Genomic DNA, 27,771 nt, shown 5'->3' with positions numbered 1-27,771 from the left:
TGAACTCACTACTGTGGCTCTTTTGGGTACTGTTGATTGCTAATTTGGCTGCTGAGGTCTGAGTATCACTGCTCTAGCAAATCCTAAAATTTTGCTTTTAGTGGGCAGGTTCACTTCCATTTGCGTTGCAGGATCATTTATCTTTTAAATAAAGAGCTTCTTAGTGACCTGTGAACAAAGCCACAACTACAACTTTGATAGTAATCCTATGGTGCAAGGATTTCCTGAAAGGTACCTTTTAATGTGTTTGCATCAGCAGCAAGCATTAAGTGCTAAGTTTGGCACCAAGAAAGTTAGATGTGCAGCACTACACATTAGACACCAAGTCATCCCAGCCAACATTTTTACATATGAATAGAGAAAATGAATCAAAACATAATACCAAGCACTTATGGAACAAATTAAGTACAATTCATGTTCTAGCATATTTGTCAGCTTGCACTATTAGAAAAATAAATACCATTTTAAGAAATGTTTTCATCACCACTAGTAATATTCTAAAAACATGAACACTTCATGTTTTACAAATATTAGCTCAACCTTTGTAACAAAATGCTGTTCAGAAAGCACCTCTGACAGGTGTCAAAATATGTAGAGCTACAATTATTTTAAATAAAAATCAGTTATGTTCAGAAACTCCATTCAAATTTAATGATCAGTGTTGCATACTAAAGTACAATAGTGTAGCAGAGGCAAAAGCTTAGATGCTCATGTACAGTGGTAAATTAAATATCCCACCCCATCTCTATGAACACTAAGGTATTGTCTGCCTCAATAACTACTATCTGCCACTTTCACTTCAACAGGTAATATTCTGCTGAGTATATAAAAAGTTATAAAAAGGCAATCATAAAAGGTTAAGTATTGGCAGGCATGTCAACTTTAATAATAAAAAAAAGCATTATATGTGTTAAATAAGGCTTCTTGTTACAGACTGTTCCAGTTACTGGGGAGGGGGGAAGAGAGCCTGAAAAACCAACTGCCTATAACCAAAAACCCTATTCTTCCTGCCCCAAACACACATTCTAAGGGGGGAAAAAATGTGCAAATTGGCAAAACAAACATTGGGGGGGAAGCTCTTGAAATGATATGCCCAATCAGTTCTTAATTTCTCTTACAATATTATCAATTTCCAAAATCTAAGTAACAAAATCCAAAAATACACAAAACACCCTTCATCTTTCTAAAAAAAAGTATATACAGCACATTAATAGTATGCAATATGCAAAAGCTTTGTGTTGCTGTTGGCAACTTCTATACCCTCCCAACCCTGACACATACCTCTACTAAAACACAATTACATCACTAAGCCTGTTAGTTTGCCTGGGGCACTTAAAGTGGTTAAAATTTGTAGGTTTTTGTATATGGGCTCCATTCATTTGACTCTGGGTTGTAGATTTCAACTGTATTCAGGAATTCATTGCCATCAAATCCTCCAACTGCATAAATGGTGTTTGCCACAGCTGCAATACCAGCATTGCTTCTTGGAGTAGTCATGTTTCCCATCATCTTCCATTCATTTTTAGCAGGGTCATACATCTCCACACAACTGACAGCACGAGAACCATCAAAGCCTCCACCAACGAAGAGTTTTCCTATTTAAAAGGGAATGATAAAAGTTTAACTGCTTACATTCCATAAGCTTCTCCTTCATGAACTACTTGTGTACATTTGTGAAGAAATTACTAAACTAAGTCAACATGAAGGGAGGTTGAAATCTAGGAAAAGGGATTTGTGTATTCCCAATACCATCAAACTACTTGTGCTCTCTTGGTTACCAAAACTGTTTTCTGTACTAATTTCAGAATTACTTCCATAACAATTTCCAATTAGTGTTCAAATGCTGTTTATCTAGATAGCGTAGGATGATATTTCACTAGATAAAACTTCCATTGTCGGAAGTCCTTTATGAAAATCAAGCCCAGGAAGTATATGAAATTTTTTTTCTTCTGCCAATCCTTTGCTTAACTGTCTGAAAGACTAGAAACTTACCATCATGAACAGCCACTCCAGCTCCACGCCTAGCCACATTCATAGGTGCAATTAGAGTCCAGGTGTCACTCTCTGAATTGTAACGCTCTACACTGTTCAGACAATTCCAAGATTCTGCTCCTCCAATTATATACAAATATCCACTTAGCTCACATACTGCAGACTGATGTCTACCTACAAATCAGAAGCCATTAGTTATATTGAGACGCCAAAAAAAAACCCAAACCCACCACTCCTAAGATTTTAGCAATACAGACTTGCTGGTACATGGCAGCTGCTTTTTTTATTAGAAATAAAATATGCACATAGGCAGCAACATTAAAAAATCTGCTTTAAAAACAGCACAACAAACTTACGAATGTTAAGTGGAGCACAGCTTGTCCAAGATTTTGTGATAGGATCAAACACATCACAATTTTTCAATCCCTTCCGGCCATAAGGATCTGAGCCACCAACAACGTACAGCTTACCATTCAAAGCACATACTCCTGTTTGTATATAAATAAAAGTGATTTATCATCTAATAAATTTGTAAGGAACTAAACAGCCACAGTCAACAAAACAGCCATTACCTGCATTGCAACGACTGGTTCTCAGTTCTGGAACAGGAGTCCAGTCATCTATTTCTGGATCATACATTTCCCCACAACTCAAGTCATCGGAGTGACCATTTGACCCCCCTACAACATACAGTTGTCCCTAAGTGGAAGAAAAAACAACCAGTGTTTCACATGTAAACTGAAATTAATTCTGTTCCAGAGCAGTTCACTGGTATTAATTACAATTACTCAACTGCTTGCAACAGAAATTGCGAGGGAAAGTCCCGCTGTACAAGAACAATTAAGTTATTAGTTAAATACAGTGTAGTTTACTGTGACCCTGTATGTTGCTTTTAAGGATTGATAAACCCAGTTTTTTCAAGGTACAATCCCAGAGATGTAACCAGATATCAAACATCACTGGTGTATTTATTACTGAAGCTTAAGTTATATTTTAAGAAAAATGGTCTTTCTATATTGTCAGGGGTCTCTGCATCTGTAATTGAACAACCTCCTCAAAGGCTGGAGCTACCAAGGAGGACACTGCAAATGAAGAAAAATGTGAATGCTTGACAGAACTGTTTCCAGAAGTCTCTATGGTCAGCTCTTTTCAGCACAGCATGTTCTAATAGACACAGATTAAGTCCCCTCTAATTATTAGTCAAACTGAGAAAGTGTTCAACAATACTGTGCTTTCTTCACTAATTCCCATACAATCAAATAAAATCCCTCCTGGCAAACCTATAGAATTGGCTGCTTGTGAATACTGAGACACTAACTATCCCACTTGGCAGATGGGGCATGAAATCATAATATCCTCTGTGTAGCTGCAATATTTCTTTTTGAAACACTATCCTAGAAATTCTGAATACCTTTGAGTGGATTTGTGCATATTTTAGATCTAAATCTGTTTGTCCCATCCTTCCTTTCTCTTACACAATCAAAATTATCTACTAGGGCATTTATACATCACAAGAAAGTGCTTTAATCTGCTCTTTACACAGCACATACCATTAGAACTGCCATCTGGAATCGGGCTCTTGGTGTTCTCATAGGTGCAATAAAAGTCCAACGGTCCTTTCGTGGATCATAGCACTCTACCGTGCGCAGACATTCCTCTCTGTTATAGCCACCTAACAGTAAGCCAAAACAAATCACATGCAAGGAGTTTATTGGGAATCAAAATAAGTCTTAAACATTGTTTACTAGCTTCATTAAAGTTAGCACAGAATCTATGAACCTTGTTCAGATCACTTACGTATGGAAGGTACTGTATATTAGACATGGTTCAATCCAAACAAGTTTTTGCTTTAATTATTTTAATGGTATTTTTACCTGCAGCTATTAGCTTGCCATTAAGTTCTGCTGTTCCCAACCCAGATCGAGCATACTGCATTGGAGACAGGGGCTTTTCTATAAGTTCATCTGGCTGAATCTCAAAACTCCTGCTCTTCAGCAGTCGTGGAGTACTAGTTGGAGAGCTCTGAGGGCTGTTACGTCCATGAAGAAAAATCACACAGAACACACCATCCAAAACGGCAAGACACAAGTAGGTATTACCTGAAAAACAATTTTAAAAAACTTTTCTATATTTAAAATATTAACTAGTGGCTTCCAAGTTTAAGCCTATACTTAACCCTTACAGGTCTGGAGATACCTTAATACTAATACTGTTGAGATTTACAGACTCCAAACTTCACTCCAGTTATACAGAAACACTATACTGGACAACTCAATTAAGATTCTACCTTAAAAAAAAAAAACAAAAACACTATAAATCAATCTGAAAACATTTTAGGAGCAAGTCCCCCTCCCCATGCACAAAATAACTTCCATGGTTCACCCATAAATAATGCACTTGTCCACCACCTTCCTCACAATTCACCAAAATTTTCCATCCTCGGCCTCAAAATATCTGGGTTTTGATCTCAACTATGCTACAGGCCTGAGTAACCATGGGCAATTCACTTTATCTGGTTCTCTACCTGTAAAATGGGGACAATACTTCCCTAACCCATAAGGGTATTGAAGGAAATTCATTAATGTATGTGAGGTGCTCAGATGCTATGATTACGAGCAACAGGGAAAACCCCAAACAAAAAAAGCCTAGATACTTACTTGAAGTCTTTTCAGAAGCAACGATTTTCCATTCATGTTTAGGACTCTGTACAGTAGCATTTGGAGAAGAAAGGCTTCCAGAGGAACTGCTACTTATCTGCTTGTGATCGTTCTCACGTGGTTGCTTTTTCTGCAAAATCAAAAGGCAGCTACAGAACCCTAGCCAGAGACCACACCTTGATCTACCTTTACTTCTCTCAACTAATCCACACAACTGAGGAAAATGCTTGATCTTTTCCATCTCTGCAAAGCATCATTTATAGCACACCTAAATTTTAAATAGAATTGCTTACATAATTAAAACACCTAAGTCGATTTACTCCCACCTTAGTACTTACTTCATCTCATACCACTACCTGAGCCTCTATCACAGACTCAGCCTTAGAAATCATATGGCTCTGAACTCCTTTTTAGAAGTCAAGCATGCACTTTCACTGGACAAAGGGTTTTCAGACTTCCTGTATCTTCCAGATTTTTTTTTTTTTTTTTAATAATAAAAGTCTGGCAAAGAATGTGGGGTTAACAAAATGGAAGTATACATTTTCAAACTCTCTTGGAATGTGGGCTAAGCCCACAATGCCATTTCTGATTGGTTTTTAATAGATTCCTATTCCTCAGATTAGAGGCCCTTTCACACAACACAGTCAACCTGTGGAACTCATTGCCTGGGGATGTTGTGATGGCCAAAACTATAATGAGGTTCAAAAAAGAATTAGATAAGCTAATGGAGGACAGGTTCATCAATGGTTAGCAGCCAAGATGGTCAGGGACACAATCCCATGCTCTGGATGGCCTTAAGCCATTGACTGCTAGATGCTGGGACTGGACGACAGGAACGGATTGCTCAATAACTGGCTTGTTCTGTTCATTCCCTCTGAAGCATCTGGCATTGGCCACTGTTGGAAGACAGGATACTGGACCCGGTGGACCATTGGTCTGACCCAATATGGCCATTCTTGTGTTCTCATCTAAAATAAGTCTTTGTGATTTAGCTTCAAGTTGTCTTTGTGATGCTGTTTAGTTATTTCTCTGATCTTACTTTTCTTATGCTAATACTTTGCATGGAAGGGTTATTTTCTTGAGTCTCATCCCTAGTATAGTTTATTCAGTATTTCATTTTATAAACTATTTATTGTGCAGACTTAACAGATCCAAGGGAAAAAAAACTTGGTTCAGATCACATCACTGACAATGTTTGGAGTAAAAGCCAGGTCAAGAGCAAAAGTCCAACATTTATCAATTCTATTAATTCTGTATAACAATGTTCTAAAACCCTGCAGCTGAAATTTACACCACCTGTGTGGACCCTTGAACTGTATCGTTTTTCATATTACAGAAAAGGTAGCCAGATTTGTAAAATACTAACTCCCAATCTAAGCTTATCCATTAGTTTTTCCACCAAGAATTTCCCATACTCTGCACTGAACCATATTTATCACATGGCACGGCTCTGTTGTCTGCCAAAATTATTTTACATCTTAACAGACCAACTACCCAACAAGTTATATGTTTCTGAGGAGACCAAACAATGCGTTTATTTTTGTATCTCAACTAAAACTGGTGTCTTCTTTCCCCCTACCCCCACCATGGTGAAACTATTTCAGTTTCAAGTATTAAATCCCACCCAGGCATTTTTTATAGCTTTTTGTACACATGGATGTCCCTTACATTATTTGAGGATTTTTAAAGACTGAATTAAATCCTCCAAGATAGTGTATCTTAAAAAAAAAATTTGATGGATACAATTTAAACATATTTGCTCTAGTTTCTTTCTGCAAATATGAAGAAAAAAAATCCGAGTGAATTTTACTTTGGTCCTTGGCTTCCAAGTATGAGAACTGCCAATAAATATTTGATCTACTGAGTAGGAACAAAATTAATCCAAAGGACTCATTAAATACCACTGATGCAAACAGGGTTTATTTACTCAACTCTTCTCTTTACAGATTTATTTTCATTTTTAAAATCCATGCTCTATGCAACTATAAAGGTATTTTTAAAATTTACTTAAAAAAAAATCTACCAAAACCAGATTGCTTCTGCCTGCAACTCTCATTGCTATGACTTCAGAAATCAAAATAAAACTGCATTTAAACTCAATAGCAATTCAAATTTAGACATAGTAACTCTCATTTGGGTCCATCAACCCATCCATTTTTTTTAAGTTCCTTTCTTGAACTAGTTAAAAAGTTTGGAGGCTGAGAAGATAGAAGTGGGAAGATTCATGAACTTGGCATTTATAAAATCAAGGACTAACCGCAATAGCTGAAGACAAACGAACATGCTTTCCTGCACAACTTTGCCAGTGTATCTCTGCTCTGACTTTCAACCTAACTATTCCATACTTCTGCTTCTTGCTCAAACTAATAACTGTGCAAAGTTGTCTATTTTTTCAAGGACATGAACAAATAAGATCTAGAATTAAATCACCAAACTCAATTTAACTTGTGACTTATGCCCAAATTTAAAACCAGATTAAAGTTCAATATATATTACATCATGATCCCCCCTGCCAACCCATCCGGCCCTACAATCAAAAGAATGTATTGCCTCCTTTGCAAGCCCATGCTACACATTGTTAGATTTTGCACAGAGAAATTTCTCTGTAATTCCTCTCTCTGTAATGCCTAGCTCGTATTACATTCAGTCTGCACCCTCTTGTTTTTATGCCAATTACTTTTTCAGTCATGCCATCCACATTTTCTAATCCAGATGAACTGTGTAAACTAGACACTCCCACACCCTTCTCAAACTATTTATATTCAATTTAATTTTTCTAATATTTTTATAATAGACTCCCTTGTACTGGCCATCCTCTTCTGTATCTTTTCAGTTCTCTGATAACCTGGGTTTTGTTTTTAAAAACTCACGTTTAGCACTGAAATTAGTACTGTTAATAACAAGATGAAGCAAGTGAATTGTCAATACCAACACAGAAGCCGTTTTTGCAAAATGTTTTCCCATCTGCATTAATCATTAAGATACCGCTTCTTCCCTTTACTACAGTACGCAAGGTTTTAGGTGTGCTATAAATTGCTCTAACCATATTTTTACCTGATGTAACCTCAGACCATGTGCAATTTGTACCTGCACAAACTGAATGTGGTCATCATCACTGCCATACACCTCAGCCTGTCCATCTAGTAGATTTCCATCAAGCAGCTTGTGATCAGCTGAGTAGTACAACGTTTGAACCTGCAAAACAGGAACAGAATACCCATGTGGCTGCTGTCTCCATAGCTACTTAACTACAGGCAGTTTTACACAAACTCCAGAAGGTCCTCTCCAGCATAGCTCGTCATGTCATGTCATGTCATCTCAATCTAGGAATGGCAAAATTAAAAGGAAGCAGACATCATGGTGCAAGTCTTCAAATATCAGCTGAAGGATCCTTGATTTCTCAGCTTGAAAGAAATCTTCATTTTCCAAGGACTTCTATTATTTCCCAGTATAGTAACTAATATATATCACAAGTACAATGTACATTATCTTCAGAATTATACAATCCATAATCTCATGCAAACACTCGTTATTCCCTGCAAACAAGTTTTCTGAATTGCAAATACAATGCTTTCTGTGGGCCAAAAAAAAAAGGGGGGAGAGGTGGAGCCAAAGATTGGATTCTAAAAAGGAAAGGAATTGAAAGAGCGGAGCAAAAATGTAAGCTATGGAGGAAATGTTGCCCATGACTTGTTACCAAATGCAATGCATTAATCAAGTGCATCTGAGTTGCAACTGGGAAAATCAGAGCATTTTAAAAATAACTATTGAAAGGGGAAACATACATGTAAGAATATATTTGACAGTATAAACATGTACTTTCGCCTATACAAAAGTGTTCTGATTATCTACCGTGCCTGTAATAACAAACTGGGAAGATTTTATGATGAGCAACAGGTTTTGTGAACTCCATTTTTCCAAGCAAGTTAAAAATTTAGAATTCCACTATGATTTCCATCAAATGTAGATATTTTAAAATTTGCCACAGTCTAAGTGTAGTAGTTGTATTCATGAGTAAAGCCATTAAACAACACACAAAACATTAAAAATAAGATATCCTGTAAAGGAGTAAGTAAACACCATTAAATCATCATCATCGTTCTCTGCCCACAGCGGATTTTCTTAGGAGAACTGGGGCAGGACTGCTGCTTCATTACGTGTCAATACACTTGAGGTTTCTTCTTGGTTCTTCAGCCTTGGTATCCTAGTTTTGTTAATAAACCTATGGGGAGATAAATCAATGGGGAGGAACAACCATTAGAAGCTTTTACCTACTTCTCATTAACAAGCAAAAACCTGTGGAAGAAAACATTTAAGAATCTACAGCAAGTTTCAGTGCCACCTCCCCATTTCCAAAGCAAAGTTAAATGCACTTTGAATAGTTAAACAGCACACAGTTAGAAAACAAAAACAAAAAAGGAAAGCAAGAGACCAGACTGAACAGTTCATTCAGCTCACCTGGACACCCCCCCCGTTTCTCAGCTTATGGGTACCTATAGTAAAATTTAAATTCTTCAGGGTCATGGTTAAAAATAAAAGAAAAAAAGGGATCATCCTTCATGTCACAGAAGTTTAATTTTTTTAAATTATTTAATCCCATTTTCTTAAAGACTAACCTCTTCCATTAGATCTTCCAGACTGCCTCCATTTTCCCAGATGCTGCGCTGCACCCAGTTGATTACCTTTGTATATAATTTGCCATTGCTAGGCAAGCCAACATTGTCTTCAAGCATTACTTCAAGCTTGAGTTAAAAATAAGAGTAGTTAGCATCCATCTTACACTACTGCATAAAAGTTATACATTTACAGCATGTCAGTATTTTACTGAAGTTAATTATTCCTAAAGAATTTAAAACAGGACAGAATTTTCTAGCTCTGCATACTGAAAATGAGTGAGTATACTACTCTACTATTACACCAATGAAGATCAGCCCCTGGCTGTTTTCCTACACCCTGGCAACAGAAATGATGATTTTGCATCCTTTAATTTTGACTTAATATCTAAAGTCGTCTCAGGATGGAAGACAGCATGCATCATGCACAGCCAAGTTTCATGGTACCAATATAATCTAATGAAGACGTCTACCAGAAAAAGTTATATAAAATGCTAGCATACTGTGTTAAACAATTTGAAAACTACTCTGCAAACTCAGCATGTGTGAAATTTCTCCACCACTGAAAAAGAAACCAGTGATTTTTACTATTTAACTTACTATGGCTATTAGCCAAGATGTGCACGGATGGTGTCCCTAAGCCTGTTTCCCAGAAGCTAGGAATGAGCAACAGGGAATGGATCACTTGATGATCACCTGTTCTGTTCATTCCGTCTGGGGCACCTGGCATTGGCCACTGTCAGAAGACAGGATACTGGGCTAGATGGACCTCTGGTCTCACCCACTATGGCTGTTCTTATGTCCTCTCTCTCGACTTTAAATTACCTAGGTTTATTTAGTTAACAAGATTAAAGAAACAGCTTTAAATTGCTGCTAACCTTTAACCGTGGAAGCTTGAGAAATTCCTCTTGTTCTGAAATCTGCAACAAATGTTCCTGAATGTAACCATCAATCTTGTTCAACAAACGTGAGTCTCCCATACAACTTGCAAAGTTCCGATAAGAGATGCAGCTCTGAACGTCCATCTTAGAGAGCAAATAATCACCACAAACCTTTAAAAAAAAATTGAGTAATATCCCAAATTTACTAATAGCATATTACACTTTTATACATACATTTCTTTTCCAACATATGGCAAACTCTTACTTTTCTACCAGTTTGAAAGATTTTACTTGCTCTACTGGTACTCCACACTGTGGGTGCAGAAAATCTCTCTGAAACAAGTAGAATCACCTAAGTTTGATCACCGTATGCACTATTGTAGTGATAACGTTAGAACAGTAATGGCTAGTACCTTAATATGGAAGATACCACAGAAAAGGAGAACAGTATAGTTATGATACAGATTTTCTGGTTAACTCTTTCACAGGAGGGCAACATTTCATTCTCTAGTGGTTTTGTTAAATAAAATCTACCTAAGTACTTATGGCCTCCACATCGTACTATCTAAGCACCTATCAAGGTACATATTGTTTATTCTTAAATGAATTTATAGCCTGTCTCCCCTATTGAACGTGTTGTTTACAAACAGACTGCCAGCAACCAGGGATTTGGGAGTCAATGCGGATTATTCATATTCCTATATCAGTTACAGTTCTTCAGGCCAAATTATGCCTTCTCTGCGAGCCCAGTGCCTCCAGCAGGCTTGCACGGGTATAACTGACTGGAATTAAGTCAACAGTTCTAGTGATAAAACACAAGTACAGAATCCGTCACTATTATCTTGGCTCTACAGTGCTAACAGGTGTGGAAGTGGTAAGTACCTTTCTGTCACTAAAAATTAGTACATGTGATTTTGAGTACACAAGGAATAGATCTCGAGCGACAAGTAGTTATTTTTAATCACTTTTCTACAGTGTAATCTCACTTGAGTGTCCAGTTCACACTAAATATACAATGTTTTCTCTGCCCCTCAAAGGTTAATAATGGGACTCCTGTAGTAGCTGCAAATTATACCTGCTTGACTCTCTCCATCTTCAGCTTCTTTGCTGCAGAGTATACATCTTTTACTAGCTCTTTATCAGCTTTCAACCTATTAAAGAAATTTAGGTGTTATTCTAAAACAAATAATATTAATATTTATCTCTTATTGCTTATCAGGAAGTAATACTCACTGAGCAGTGTAGGCATAATTTAATAAGACTTCAACAGCTTGTGGATTGAGATCATCAAATTTAACATGAGAAACTCCATGAGAATCACTATCACTGTTGAAGATTTCAAACAGGTAGGGACTGCAGCAAGCTAGGACTGCTCTATGTGCCAACGTCTCATGTCCACATACCTTTATTTTAAAAACATATACATGAGGACAGTAAAAAATTAAGAATGTACATTACAAAAATGCAAAGTATTATGCAGTCTTGTTCAAAATTGAACAGATCAAAACTCAATGTATATTAGAGAAATTACTTTATTAATACACATTTTCTCAATTTGCACCAGATGAATTAAACTGCTACATTTTCAGCTATCAATATATGGTTTTTAACTATATTTTTCTGAATTTAGATCCTACGGAAAATCAGATTATAAAGTCTTAAGATTCACTGAATCAATGTATACAGACAACAAAGAGCACTGTTTAAATGTTGCACCCAGATGACACGTTATAACTTACCTGAAGCCGAACATCACAGAACTGACCACTTTTACGCAAGGCATTTAATTTGGCAACAGATGACTCTATGAAGTTTTCATCTTCAAACATCAAATATCCATTAGGAATCATTTTGCTGTTGGCTTGGCTGTCAAAAAAAGGTAAGTGTCTTTCAATTTGTAAAGTTTACATACACAGCACTGAAGTGTATAAACTACTATTTCCTTATTACCAGCTCCCTCTTTCCAAATATATAGATAATTCGTGCAATGTTGATAAAATAAAGAGCAGTGACGCATTTAGAACTAGACTGGACAAAACGCACTGGCAGTGGGATGGACTAAGTGATAACAGATCTTTTCCATCTCTAATTACTATGATTCTAAGATTTGTACTGTATGTTCATCTGAACTAATTTTTACTGGTTCTATGGACTCCATGCCATGCATGGTTCATTAGGTCTGCACAATATAACCATTTCAGAGGTCAAAGAAAACAAAATAATAGTTGAAAAGTGCCAGGATTTCAACCTTCTGTTTAAATGACTCTTAAGACCTAGTTTATACACACTTTTCAACTGTACAAAAATCTTAAAAAACAGTTTAGCTTTATGTAATAACATCAGCAGAAACGAAACACCCTGAACAATTAGCAAACATACATTTAAAGGATCACTATCTACTTAAGTCTTTTCTACTTGCAGTTTTACCTATTTATAAATACCACCTACGGTCTGATCTACATAGCACCACAGTGCAAACTAGAGGGGAGTAAATTAATTGTAGGTCTAACTGCCCCATGTAGACTCTTCTGACACAAACTAAAAGGCGTATAGCGCGTATTAATCTAGTCATATTAACGCACAGCAGGTACCTTTTAGTTTGAGGCAGCAGGGTCTACACAAGCAGTTAATAGTGTGCTACAGTTCACACTTCTCTAGTTCGCACTGCAGCATAATGCAGAGAAACCCTAAGATTATTATAACAGAGTAAAGAACAATTATTTTTTCAAAGTTTACTTTGTGCATTTGATAGCAATTTACATGTAGTCAGTTTCACTGGTTCCCTGGGCTCAGTCAAATCAGTCACTTCTGTTTGTGTGGGTCATTCACATAGCTATGAGTAAATGAGAACCATTTTTAGAAATAGGAAAGTGTGATTGCAAGAATGCCAAAAAAAGACAGGGAAACTCAGAGGCAGAATAGTACTTGAAGCGACAACTTATTTGATGAGTTTGACAAGATTTCAAATTTAAAGAGGCCTGTAGGATTGATAAGGAAGATGAGGATATAACTTCAGAAGTGTCAACTGAAGGTGTTAGAAACCTGTTTGAAAATCCCACGCTATAAAGTTACCCAAACAACTTTTTGGAAAAGAACATGAGATATGCTATTTCTAATTTATTATTTCACAACAATTTGCATTTTTAGTTTAGTTTACAATTCAAGAAATGTAATTAGCATAAGATTTAATGTTTTTAATTTTAAGGCCAGACTGGGAAACTAGGGCAAAGATTAGTACTAAGAAAGATAAGCCATATTAAAAAAAAAAAAACCCTGTAAATCACTGATGTAAATTCAATTACCTGAGTAGTTTACTAGAGTAAATTACCACAAATAAACTACTAAATGATAAGTTTCACTTAATTGCAAGCTTTTTCCTTTGCATACACTTTCATTTATAGTCAAATACTATGTTATGTCTGCCTATTACAGTAACAGAACAAAAATCTGCTAACTACAATTATATGTTTGTTCTTTTACACATTTAATTAACAACATTATCATACCTGCTAAATATATTGCTGTAAATTTATAACTGAGAAAACTTAAATAATCCAATGGTAATGGGGTGTTAAATCAGAGCACGTTGCTTTCAATATCTTCTTATATGAAGACAATTTGCTGAAGTGCAAGCAGACGGGTCGTGTCCTGTGAGCTGCAATGATGATTCCAAAACTAGCAGGCTTGAAAATGATGTAATCAAGTCCTTAAGAGCTATAGACACGAATTTCTTCTGTGATAATCATGCATCATAATCTGCAACAAGCAAAGAAAAAGTTAGTAATTACATATAAAACAGTATTTTATGTTTCAGATTTAGCAATTAATATCCCTTTCAAATCCAGGGCTAGAATGTTTAACTGTATAGTTAACTTTTCTCTATAATCTATCCTCACAAATTCTGTTCTAAGTACTCACACACATTCTTTAATGGTGACCTCAATACATTCTCAGCTGGCAAAAACTAACGGTCATAGAGCTTAAGGTCAAAAGGGACCATTAGAGCATCTCATCTGACCTCCTGGATGTCACAGGCCGCCACACCGAGCACCCACACACTAATCCCAACAACCAAAATTAAACCAAAGCATTGCAACCCACAGGAGAGTAACAATTATGTGCCACAAGATGAATGAGGAAACATCTTCTATTGGACCAACTTCTGTTGGTGAGAGAGAAGTTTTCGAGCCTCGTGTCTCCAATATCCTGGGACTGACACAGCTACAACTACACTGCATACAATTATATGCCATAGGAAGAGAATAGGATGGACCCAGGTTCACCAGCCTCCAAGGTGCCCACAATAGCAGGGAAATGATTAAGTAAGATACACCCACCAGATAATGCTGGCAAGTGACCATAAGCACATGCTGCAGAGGAAGGAACACCCCTGCCTCCAAGGTCACTGCCAATCTGACCTGGGGGAAAATTCCCTCTCTACACCACGGAAAGTGATCAGTTATCCTTTCAGCATGCAAGAAAACCAGTCAGCCAAGCATCAGAAGAGGAATGCTTGGTGCCAACTCAGAACCCTGGCCCTCCCAGCTGTAGCCATCCCTGATGCTTCAGAGGGAGATTTAAAAAACAACAACAAAAAAATACTCCTACATTTGGGGAAGGGGGAATAACTTCCTGACCCCTGCAGGCAGCTGGCTGAACCTTGAGACATGACCTTTTAGGTACATAAAACAAACCTGAAGTGAACCCCAGAGCTGTTGAACCCTGCCCCTTACCATCACAAGCGACCCCATCATACAATTACACTCAAATTTGTCTCTCTCAAAACTAATTAAGTTGTTTGCTCCAAGCTTCCTATTAGAAGACTGTTCCAGAACTTCATCCTTCTGATTGGTAGAGACCTTCTTTTAATTTCTATCCTTAATTTTGTATTCAGATCAATTTTGATACTCCAGGAGCCAGAAGTGTTGCCCAGCTAGGATTGTCAAGGTAATGTTTTAAGAAAAAAAAATAACTGAGTAACATTTAAGACAGATCAGTCTAACTGTTTGCACTTTATTTCTGTATCATCTACTACTTGCTTACACAAGTCAGTAATTCGTTCAGGTAATGAAAGCTATTATGTTTACCTACATATACTCTACCAAAACTTTGGGTGACCCCTGGTTCTTGTGTGATGTAAAGGGGTAAATAACACTTCCCTATTTACTGTCTCCATATTACTGATGATTTTATAGACCTCTGTCACACACACCCTTAGTCACCTCTTTTCTAAACTGAGTAGTCCCAGTCTTTTTAATCTCTCCTCATATGTATGGACAATGTTCCATACCCCTAATCATTTTTGCTGTCCTTCTACCTGTATCTTTTCCAATTTTAATATATATTTTTTAAGATGAGGCAAACAGAACTGCAGGCAGTATTCATGGTGTGGGCATACTGTACATTTATATAGTGCCACTATGACATTTTTGTCTTATTATCTATTCTTTTCCTAATGGTTCCTAACATTCTGCAGATGTTTTCAGAGAACTAACCATTTATTCCTACCCTTTGTTTCCTATCTTTTAACTAGTTACTGATCCTCTTTCCTCTTAGGGCTTGGCTACACTTACAAATTTGCAGCGCTGCAGCAGGGTGTGAAAACACACCCTCTGCAGCGCTGCAAATTGCGGCGCTACAAAGCGCCAGTGTAGTCAAAGCCCCAGCGCTGGGAGCCGCGCTCCCAGCGCTGTCCGTTATTCCCCACAGGGAAGTGGAGTACGGACAGCGCTGGGAGAGTTTTCTCCCAGCGCTGGTGCTTTGATTACACTTAGCGCTTCAAAGCGCTGCCGCGGCAGCGCTTTGAAATGCAAGTGTAGCCAAAGCCTTATACTATCACTGCTTACTTTGCTTAAGAGCCTTTGGCTGGGACCTTGTGAAAGGCATTCTTAGTCCATGATTACTGTATCAATTGGATGGATCACCCTTGTCCACATGCTTGTTGACACCCTCAAAGATTGATAGATGAGGCATTATTCCCTTTACAAAAGCCATGTTGACTCCTTCCCAACCTATTGTAATCATCTGCGTGTCATCATAATTCTGTTCTTTACTATAGTTTCAGCCAATTCAAATCAAGAGCAATATACTGATTTTCCCACAGCACCTGCAATGTTCTGTTGCAGTTATCTAGAAAAACTACCTTTACAGCGGCAATTTTTTCTGTTCCTGAAAATACTGTGCTGCAAAGAGCAGCCAACAGTAAGACAGGAAAGAATGAACATTCAACTCCTAAAGCATATATGAGTGTGTGAATGGAGGAAGTAATAAGATAGATATTTGTTATAAAGCACCAAAAATGTCTACTAGAGAGGTATTTGGGGACCACAAATTAAACAAAGACCTTAATATCAGTATACTATGTTATGATTTTCAAATGAAATCACAGATTTCATTCAGCATTTGCTGAGCCTCCTTTTGGCTGTTTATGCCTCCCAAAAAATGGATTCCTCCAAATGGATGAAAATAAGAGCTGAGCTAGCCAAAATTCCCAAGAAGCCACATAAGCAACTTTAATTGTTCCTATGACCCTAGTGATACAAGTAAACACCTTCATTTCATTGTATGTTCACAAATGCATCATCTGGCTATGATGTTTTAGTGAAAGAACAGAGATTTATGCACCATCAAAAGACTTCTTTTATCTGGAAATCTTTAAATCCCCACTTTCTCCCCTTGCGGGCAAAAATACTATTTGCAATTTCCAAACAAAAACTATGTTGTTTCTCTTTGAAACAAAAAACCAGAAGTCTAACACAATCCCTCAGTTTTCCAGAGATTCAACTCCTTTTGAACAACTCTTTATTCAAAAATATGCAGACTTTTTTCAAAAACAATCTAATAACTACACATCTGCATCATCCTTGCTGACCTAAAAGATGAATTACTAACCTCAGAGATTCCCTCCACACACCTACCCTTGAGAGTCCGTGTTCATTTGGTTCTTATTCTGGTCTATTCCTCTGATCAGATTTTTTGTTGTATTCTGCTACCTCAAAAGAATTTTACTGTATTCCAATAGTTAAAATTTGCCTGGTATTCTTATGATCTCCAAAAGCCAGTTGAGTAAATGCATCCAAAAGAATCTAGCATGAAACCTAACACACAAAGGAACTGAAAGCAATTCCTGTAACAACTTCAATTCTGGACATTCTGTATATGTATGTCTAATAGTATTTTCTCAAGTCTATTTCCAAGTATTTGCTTGTATTAACCACGGGGCATTTCCAATTGTCAGAATTGGTTTAAAATATTATAAGTACTTAGTTATCAACTACTGGTCTATCTGTACATATATATATATATATATATATACACACACACACATATATATATATACACACACACACATATATATATATAAAAATAAAAGACATGGTGGCTAACCTGAAGTATTTACAATTGAAGCTCTAACCCTACCACTAGATCCATGCATGCATCTGTGGCCACATGGATGCCAAGCTGCAAGACAGTGGTGTAATATCAATATTTTTACTATAAGAACTACATGTATTTTACAAAAAGAACAGGAGTACTTGTGGCACCTTAAAGTCTAATCAATAGCTCATCTCAATTGATCAGACTTTTCCTGTTGTTATGCATACTTCCACCTTTTCATGTTTTCTGTATGTATAAATATCTCCTGTCTGTGTGTTCCATTCTATGCATCCGAAGAAGTGAGCTGTAGCTCACGAAAGCTCATGCTAAAATAAATTTGTTAGTCTTTAAGGTGCCACAAGTACTCCTGTTCTTTTTGCGGATACAGACTAACACGGCTGCTACTCTGAAACCTGACATATATTTTGGTATCTATACTATTTTATAATTACCTGAACATGCACCAGTATACAGGGCTTAATTATCTACTACATCTATAGGAAGACTGAGGAAGAATCCTTGCCTGAAGTACCGTATATACTCGTTCATAAGCTGAATTTTTTAAGTAAAAAAGGGAAGCACCAGAGAAGGGGGTCAGCTTATGAACGGGCATAAAGAGGGAGAGGTGGGACACAGCCCCTCCCCCCAACAGAGGGAGCAAGGAGAGGCAGCAGAGCCAGAAGGGAAGAGGCGGGGCCAGTCTCTCTCAGATTCTGGCCACACTGCTCTCTCTCTCCCGCAGCCTCTGAAGCAGCTGCAGCTCCAGGGCTAGCAGGCTCCAGCCCTGCTGCTTGGCCCCGCCCCCAAGAGCAGGCTGCGGCCACGCCCTCTGGTCTAGCCCACCGGAACAGCTCCAGCCAGGCCAAAGACATCCTCCCCCAGCCCTCCCCAGATAAGGTGGGAAGGGATGGGGAGAGTGTGGGGGTCCTGGGCTAGGGGTGGGATCATGTGGGGGGGTCATCCCCTGATGCCCAGCTTCCCCCCCCCCCCAAATTTCGCCATCAGTTGCTGTCCCGACCTGTCAGGGCAAGCAGCTGGCACGCCGGGGCCATGCCTGCGGACGCTCGAGGTAAACAAACCATCTCGGCCTGCCAGTGGCTTATTCTGATAGCCTGGGAGCCAAAGTTTGCTGACCCCTGAATTATAGGGTTGGCTTATGAATGGGTCATAAAAAATTTCCATTTTTACTTCCATCTTGGGGAGGGAGGTGTCAGCTTATAAATGAACTGGCTTATGATCAAGTATATACGTTAGTTTGGTTAATGCAAGATAAATCATGTATTCAGACCTACATACGAATAAATCAATTTGCCTGTATTTAGCAGAACCACTTTTATGCAAAAGATACAAAATTATCACTGCTTATTTAAACTACTATCTCTCAACATTAATTAAATCTTTACTTTTGTTTAAACAGAAAGATACAAAGGGCTTGCCAGAACAATACATTACCTATTCCCCATTAGCTCCTCACTTAATTCTCATATTTAATGGGAGAAAATATTACTGAAAAATAAAAATTTTGGGAGAAAGGATAAAAAGGCAACCATAAATGAATTATCAGATATAAAAAAGCTCTGAAAATATTGCATTTTTTTTCCTATACAGGCTGTAAAGAAGCTTCAGAGTAATAAGTAAGATCAAACCAAATAATCGAAAACCCCTTTACCTGGAAAGATGTGTTCATGTGTCCAAAACATGTTCCATTACAAACTAAACAAAATGCCACTTACTGACAATGACAAAAATGCTGAAGAATCAACTACAAAGTATCCCTTTAAGCTATATAGTTAAATAAAAAACTGAACTGTTTATTTAGAATCCTTTAACAATGAAATTGAAATTTAACAGATACAAGAGAAAATGTCTAAATTTGCAAGTCAACATTTCTCACATACATTGTATCATTTAGAAAGGTAGATTTTTGAATTTCCACAACCAAAAAAGTTCATTTTAATTTAATATTTAAAATGAGAAAATTTAAAGAAACACTAGACTGCTTTAAAAAAACTATACTGAGATTATTTTGACACTGTTCTTAAAACAGTTACATTTGTTGGGCATAGAAAGGAATTTGGAGAACTAGATGTCTTAACAGATTAGTAATCTTAAGTAATAAAAATATAGTATGCTTCTAGGTCTGTGGTTCAAATCTTGCCCAATTCTATAGTAACTGGTCGCTTACGTGAAATAAATTTGAGTCTTAATGCAGTTTCTACTGAAAAGGAGTTCACTACACATAAGTCACCATCATAAATGACATTAGTTGTAGAGGTGCCACAGACTGAATGGGTGAAGAAACATTACTTAGTTTGTCCTGTAGAAAAGCAATGAGACACACCAATAGAGTAATATGAATAAACCTGGACTGCTTTTGCCTGTCTGGGGTTTTTTTTTTTTTTTTTTAAATTTTATTTCTGGAATAAACTCTTCCAATCTTCACTGCTGTCAATCAGCTCTTTCCCTAAACACTACATTCCCTTAATATTGTGAAGAAAACAAAATAACATTGTTTTTTGTGCCAGGCCCACATACTTGTGTTTGTAGGATTAAGACTTTAAATCTTAAAATTTGATAAAATCCTGTATCAAAACATTTGATTTTATGATCAAATAAAAAGGAACTCAATTAGCCCAGTAAACCTTTTTAGTTGCAGCAGGCTTTCTTGCTTTTCATTTTCTACTTTGCAAGAAATTTAGGTCACACTTATGTCTACTTGTAGTCCATTTATTATTTAGAAACTAGAATATAAAACCTGAAGTCTTCATGAATAGGTTTCCTTCTTGAGATATCCTCAACTCTCACACTTTTTTTTTTTATTATAATGATCAATAAATGCCACCTTTGTATATCTGGATTTGTATTTGAGGTAAAGATATTTTTAAAATGGGACCAAATGTATTTAAGATATATCAATACACTCTATACCAGAGTATAGTCCTATGTATGCAGAGCAACTTACTAAAGAGAGAGATCTTGGAATGGCCATTAAGGACTACAATGTCTTCAACAAAATGTAACAACAAGGTGACATAACCACATTATCTTTAGTTGTTGTCCCAAATGAACAATGGGTCAATGATTTGTTTTTTAAAACGATTTCCCCTACCCCATGACTAAAAAAAAGGCTTCACTGTGAACACAGAGGTTTGTAGGGATTTTAACAAGATAAAAATCATCACGTGCATTTCATTCTGTAAAGGAAATACGCTACCTACCATTTCCTACTGAGACTGTACACGGTTCCCTCCAGTCTTTATGAATGCAAGCTTGAAGAGCTTACTAGACTTACAAGCATTAAAAAACAAAAACACCTTATGTTGCTGCTTCCCCCCCAACCTCCATAATCCTTGCAATTTAGAGTAAGAGTTGAACACGTTTACTATAACATATTAGTTAGCTGAAAATATGTCTCAAACTTCTATTTAATATGTTTTTTATTTTGTTTCACCTTCTTTCCTGAAATTATTCCAGTTTTTCTTCTTTCCCAGATTAGGTCATTATGTCCTCCTTCTTGATGCACTTGCTTTCAGCATGCTTCCTCTTTACACCCTCCACATTTACTCTTGGGAGAATTCTGCACCACTGTGCATTGCAGAATTTATGTCCCCCACAGGTTTCTTTGCTTCCCCGCAGAAAAATGACTTTCTAATGGGGAAGCAAAGGGCAGCTACAAGAGCGGTCATACAACCCTCCCCAGCAGTATGTTTCAGGTGCCCAGGGCAGCAGGCAGAAAGGTAAATCTGAAAGGTAAATCACTGTGGGACAGGGGGTGGGACTGGGGAAGACCTGGATGGTGGCTCCTACCCTGCGCCTGGCTCAGCTGCCAGTCCTGGCTGGGCTGGGGAGGACAGGACTTTCTCTTCCCCTGCATGCATCCAGACCCCCTCATGCCCAGACCCTCCTGCCGAGCCCCCCCCAAACACACACTCAGAATCCCCTGACAAAACCCACTCCCCCTGCACCTGGAGCACCCCAATGAACTACCTGCACCCAGATCCCCATCCTACCAATCCCCAACCAGCTGCATCTGGATCCCCACTCCACTGAGTCCCACTCCCCCAGCAGCTGGATCCCCACCCCCCCCGCCAAGCTGTATCCTCCCCACACCCCCTCCGTTGAGCCAACTACATTCACCTGGACAGCCCCCTGCAGAGTCTCATTACCACTGCACCCAATCCCGCAACAAGCCCCTGTGCATCCAGATCCTCCCCACACCCAGATTGCCCCACACAGAACCCTTTTAACTCACACCTGGATCCCCCCACACTTGGATCCTGCCTTGCTGAGCCTGCCTGTCAACACCTGGCACGAAGGGGCAGGGTCCTGGACCGTTTCTGGGGCAGGCCTGGTCTTTGCACTGTGTCAGGGTTGGGTGCAGCCTCACCGCTGAGTCCATGTCCCTGGGAAGGATGGAGGATGCGGGGGGGGGGGGGGGGGGGGGGGAGCTGCACAGTGATCTCCCACCTCTGTGCAGCTAGTGGCCTGTGCTCTCCAATGCCATGGTGGAGCCTCCACATTTGACAAATAAAATTTGCAGCATTTTTAAATACGGTGTGCAGAATCTTTAGTTTTTTTGGCACAGAATGCCCTTAGGAGTACACATTAGATACCATGTCATCTATACCTCTTCTATATTTTCTGCCTCCCTCTCAGAATCCTGTTTTTTTAAATTGATTTATTCCAATAATCACTCTCCCTTGACTTACCATACACCTGCTCCCTAATTCATACTCACTCCCTTTTTTCATATGTAAAATTTCCCAGAACACTAATAAGCTGAGGACTGGCCAGATAAAAAGCCAAGCCCACACCCCCCTTCCTTAAGCTGTTGGGAAAAGAAGCAGTCAAATTTGTCTTGCTTGCAGCAGCTCACCAATGCAATAATTTTCTATGGCGGATGCATATTGTGCTTCAAAATCTAAACTTATGACAGCTAATATAATCAACACAGTACTGTGTGCCTGGTGGCTTCATCTTTTGTAGCTCCCAGCTAGGAGGTGTCTAACATCTGAAGCCCACTCCCACTGTTGGCTGCTAGAAAGAACTGTTTTCTCACACCACACTATCTCCCCCATCCACAAGCTTCCTGCCTACTGCAATTATGGCGGTAATGATGTGTCTCTATAAATCTACCATTGCACAGCCTCCATTATGGGTCCTCCATCCTAGTGAATAACTCCAGTACTTGCCTCTGCTACCACTCAGCTTTTCCACACTGCATCAAATTACAATTAACCTGTTTCTTTTAAATTTGCATTGCTATGTGAAATTGACACAACTGATCAGTTTTCACTTTATTGCGCCTTGGGAAAATTATGAGAGGCAACTGAGACATTGGAACTTTGCAGACAATGAGTGAATATGCTTGTTTTTTTCTAAAGTTTCATTCTGTTTCTACTAATGAGGTAGCTCTGCTGATGGTAGCAACTGCAGAAAGCAAGAATGCAGACTAGCCACTGTTGTTTTATCTACCACATCTCAGAGCACATAGGGAGGACATGGAGGTTACGATACAGCAATAAATCCTCTACACCAGCTTGGCAACCCCTTATAGGAAGCAAACAATATTCAAATCCCTCCCCCATTTTTACTATAAACAAGTCAAAGTATCAAGCCTATATGATTAAGTTGGGTATGTGTGTTTGGGGAGGTTGACAAAATACTTGACCTGAAGGGCAAGTATGTGCAGGGAGTAGGGGATCAAGCTTTTCTTTGCTTTACACTGTAATTTGATCTTCAGTGTCTCATGAGCCTCTCTGGACACACCACCCTCCAGTAAGTCATTATCCACCAACTGACACATTGGTTCACATTAGCCCTCTAACCATTGCTACCACCGGTAGAACTGAACTCTGGGAAATTTCAGACACATTAAATTAAAACCTAGTTTAGACAGTTTCATGAAGACAGCACTGTTCAGATTTTTAATAATATCACTGCAACCTTAAGTTGTTTTTTTCAAATGCAAAACCTAAGATTCTAGAGAACTGATGGTACTCAAAGAAAACTTTCTACTTCTCCCAGAAAGCCCTGCAGAAAGGGACAAAGAGATAGAAGAGTTGCAAGAAGGCATCACATTTTAAACAGTGAATTTTAGACGTGTCTTTTGATATGAAACCAGAAGATAGCCTACAGCATCTAAATCACTAGCCCCCTCCTCCACCCACAAAAGAACTATAGCCCGGTCTCCTTGTTTAACATGCATTATGTATCCAGCTCTGGATTGGCTGAAATGCCCACTCAGTCCCATGGGCTTGGCAAAAGGAGCCGGCAACGTGGAGACGGGAACAAAAGAAACGCCAAGGGGGGAGTAAAGGAAACGGAGACGATCCACGTCGCTCCGCCACACAGCAGAGGGGGTTGCGACACGACGTTCATTGCATCCCCCACAGCTAGCGTGGCTTTAGCCGCATTGTCGTCTTTGTCAATGAGAGCTGGGGAAAGGGTGGGAGGCTGGTGAGGAAGGCATCGCCCAACCGCATAGTCACTATCCTCCTTTCCTCCCCGCTGGTGCCGACCCCAGACACTCACCCGCTAGCTCGCCAGCACTACGTGCCCGTCTCCCGGGGCGCGGCAGTGACTCCACGAGGCGGGAGGGCGGCGGACGAGCCTCGCGCGCGAGGCCCCTGCTCTAGGCGGCGGGATCTGCCGTTCGCGCGCGCGCCACATTACAGGTGAAGAAGGCGCCAGAGCGCCGCACCCTCCGCCGGCCGGGGCTGTGCAGCCCGCGCTACGACACGCGGTGCTCCCAACATGGCGCCGCGGGCGGGCGGCCCGGCCGTCAGACACACGCAGCCTTACGGGGCTTGAGAAAGATACCGCCAGCCCAGCCGCACAGCCCCCGGCCCCCCTCCCTCGCCCCCGCCTCTTCTGCCCCCGGCCCCGGTACCTGGTGTCTCTCAGCGCAGACGACACCGTTCATATTGAGAGCTTCCAGGCTGTGGACGAAGTCGGTTCGGAGGCGCAGACCCAGCCCAGTGCGGAGGCGGTGGCGGAGATTTCCGCTGCGGCGAGAGAGGTCGGGACGGGAGGCGACTCAGACCGGAGTGAGCGCGCGCACAGGCAGGGAAGGCGCTCAACGGCCGCCACCAGCCAGCTCCAGACACTGCGACTGCCCCCGTCCGCGCTCCCAGACACACTCCGCCTCCGGCCCCGAGGAAGGATTGGGATCACTCCGCCGAGAAACGAGTCCCGCCTGACAGCTCAGCGTTAAGTTCTGCCCCTCCCTCGTGTTGCAAAGTAGGGCAGTGGAAGGTGATTGAGCTGAGGCGAAGGGGAACTGCCGCTCGCTGCTACTATCGCCGCCTAGAACTGGTTTCCTCCTGCTGTGGGCTGCATGTGACCTGCCCTTACTTGTTGCGCCGCCGCTGTTCCTGCTGCAGGGGGGCACCGTGCGTTAGAACTACAGCGCCGCGAGTATAAGCGTAAGCAGCCATCACAAAGGTAATGGCAGTAACCTTCCCGCTCCACTGCAAAAAGAAGCCCACTGGGTACATTACAGTTACACTGGGCCTACAGCCACCACAGCTATGTCCCATTGTGTAGCGTGCATAGGTGCTGGAAACTATGCTGAAGTGGTTTCCATCATATACAGGGTTTACAGTTCAGGTCAAAGACTCTGAGCACCCCCACTGTACAAATTATTCCAGCAGCAAATTACTCCTGGTAACGTGCTAGCTAAACGTTGAGGCTTATTAGTAGGGAGATGTCATGATTCCCCCTCCCTCTGCGCTTTTCCTCTTGATACACCAGTAAAGTATACACCATATGTCACCTCTCTGCTGAATATGGGGCCTTTCTTATTGGGGTTGTTCAACCCTTATGTACTGGAAAGCAAACCAGCAAGTTGGTACTAGAGCTGGGATTGGGAAAATATCTCACACATCTATGAGTCTGAGGATTATCAGAGCAATTCACCAACTAAATACCTGCATACTGATCCTCGGGTGGAGGATGGTAGCCAGGTGGACAACTTGCACTTATAACAATAGTGTGTTGAAGGGAAAAGAGGTATCTAGATTAAAAATAATAATTATACTAAAACATTAAGTATTTCTATGTATTACTATAAAGGTGTATGGCAATTTTTTCCTAATAAAAAAATAAAACTGTGTCCCAATTCTGAAGAGTTTACTGTCCAAGGGCTGGATCCTGCAATCAGTTCTGTCCAGAAGGATGCAAACACAGCCCTATTAGCTTCAGTGGGGTTCTGTGGACAGAGACACAAGGGGTTTATCTGCACAGATCTGATTGCTGTATCAGGGCAGATTTTAATAACCTGTATTTACACAGTAGTGTCTATCAGAAAATCCTACAATGCTCTGCAGTCTATACAATTGGCTCCCTAATTCTGCAATTTATGCTTAGAGGTTGACCAGGAAAAGGGAAAATATATATATATATATAGTGTGTGTGTATATACACATACATATGTATATCAGTAGAATTTCTGAGAATTGGTCTTGAGCTATGTATAAAAATATAATGACATATTTTACAGCATCATCTTTTTAGATTCCTCAAATGTATAATCCAGACTGTATGCTTAATGATGCATGGCACAGTTATGCTTCTGACATAAAGTGTTCAGGAAGCTGTGCATTATTAGATACTGCTTTACAGTCTTCATATTTACATTCAGTGGGGCTTCATGTGAGAGCAAGGGTCACCCCACATGGGACATTTTTCAGAATCAGGACATAAAGTTTGATATTTGAACTTAAAAAGACATTGTCAAACATGTAAACTCTAAAAATTAGCTCCCCGTGTTAGGGGTCCCATCTGTTATTTTATTTTGATTGCAGCAGTGCTCAAAATATGGTAGGTACGATCCAAACACAGAGGAAGACAATCCCATCCTGGAACATGTATCTAAAAAGACTGAAGGGAGGGATAAAGAGATACAACATAAAGCAAAGATGTCAGGATGATGATAGGCACATGTCTTATTAGGCCCTTAGGATATTTTTTGTTTTGTTCTTATTTTTTTTTAAATAAAGAACTGCCCCTCAACTTTGCCATTATTTGTTCTTGATCTATCCCTGAACCACAAACCCAAATTACTTTAATAGTTTATTATTTTTTTCAAAACCAGTAAAATGCTAGCTAAATTTTACCCTAAATGTTGGTTCTCATGTATCACTCAAGTCTTTAAATCAAAATTGGATGTCTTTCTAAAATATTTGCTTCAGTTCAGCCAAAAATTATTGGGCTTGATGCAGGAATTACCTGCACAAATCTATGGCCTGCATTGTGCAGGAGGTCAGACTATAGTCATGATGGTCCACTCTTTGACCTTGAAATTTATGAACTAATCTAGTAAAGACAGTTTATCACTCTGAATAAGAAACTTTCCCATCTCTCTGCATAAATCCCAATTCCGAGTAGAAATAAGATATTTTTAACATGCCACTGCTGATTCTGAGCGACTCCAGAGTAAGAGCAGCAGAAGGGTCCTAAAAATGGGGGGGGGCATCAGTGCCCAAACTGTGGCCCCTTTCCCCTGTCCCTTCCCCCGAGGCCCTGCCCTCATGCCACTTCTTCCTCTGAAGCCCCTCCCCCACACCATTCCTTCTCCCCAAGCCCTCACACTACCACTTCCCCTGAGGCCCCACTCCTGTGCCACCTCTTCCCCCCCATATGATCCTGCCCCATGCTTGCTTCTCCCCATTCCCTCCTCACACACACAGCCCCGGTCACTCGCCCTACAGCTGGTGGAAGAGCCATGGCCCCTTGGCTCCCACTGTTCTGGCACTCCTGCTCCTGACATGCCATCTTTTTCTTCCTTGTTTGTACAATGGGGTTGTTGTCCAGGACTGGGGCTCCTAGGTGCAACCACTACTCAAAAAAGAAATAAAATAATATTTGGAGACAGAATCAAGACTCCTTGTTTCTTTTCTTGATTTTGCCCCTAACTCACTGAATGCATCCTGGCCTTGTCTAAGCTATTTGTTCCCCTGTGCTTTTCACTGTTGCTATAATTGGTACAACTCTACTGGTGATAGCAATTGTGGGAAATTTTAGGGAAAAAAGGCTAGGGTAGACTCAGATGCTTGCTTCAATTGTTCAGTCCGTACAATGGGGTTAATAAATGCCTATCTGTCTAAAATGCTTCAAGATCTCCAGTAGAAAAGCATTATGTGGTTCTATCCTGCAAAGTAACTAGCAACACATGATCAGGCCACACAAGAACAATGTTTTATTAAATTGGTGATTTACTGTACTGAAAAAGAATTGTCTTGGCTAATC

At 39.7% G+C, this 27,771-nt stretch overlaps 1 protein-coding gene and 1 long non-coding RNA gene across 2 annotated transcripts in view; one reads left to right on the top strand and one right to left on the bottom strand.

Annotated features, from left to right (window-relative positions):
- Nucleotides 1–862: 862 nt before the first annotated feature.
- LOC123375812 (influenza virus NS1A binding protein) lies at nucleotides 863–24,627 on the bottom strand. Its single transcript, XM_045027100.1, has 15 exons — nucleotides 24,413–24,627; nucleotides 13,650–13,899; nucleotides 11,883–12,009; nucleotides 11,377–11,546; nucleotides 11,219–11,294; nucleotides 10,141–10,314; nucleotides 9,266–9,391; nucleotides 7,737–7,844; nucleotides 4,650–4,779; nucleotides 3,867–4,091; nucleotides 3,543–3,664; nucleotides 2,565–2,691; nucleotides 2,349–2,480; nucleotides 1,993–2,166; nucleotides 863–1,595 (listed from the first exon to the last, which is right to left on the bottom strand). The coding sequence occupies exons 3-15, from the start codon at nucleotides 11,991–11,993 to the stop codon at nucleotides 1,342–1,344; spliced, it is 1,929 nt and encodes a 642-aa protein (XP_044883035.1). The 5' UTR covers nucleotides 11,994–12,009; nucleotides 13,650–13,899; nucleotides 24,413–24,627; the 3' UTR covers nucleotides 863–1,341.
- A 205-nt stretch (nucleotides 24,628–24,832) lies between these two features.
- The window catches only part of LOC123375813, a 119,991-nt gene continuing 117,052 nt past the window's right edge, over nucleotides 24,833–27,771 (top strand). The window contains exon 1 of the long non-coding RNA XR_006581581.1: nucleotides 24,833–24,966. This is a non-coding gene — a long non-coding RNA (uncharacterized LOC123375813). The remainder of the gene's footprint in view (nucleotides 24,967–27,771) is intronic.

The sequence above is a fragment of the Mauremys mutica genome, chromosome 8, assembly GCF_020497125.1.
Source record: "Mauremys mutica isolate MM-2020 ecotype Southern chromosome 8, ASM2049712v1, whole genome shotgun sequence".
Lineage (NCBI taxonomy): Eukaryota > Metazoa > Chordata > Testudines > Geoemydidae > Mauremys > Mauremys mutica.
This window is presented reverse-complemented; position numbering and strand designations above follow the sequence as displayed.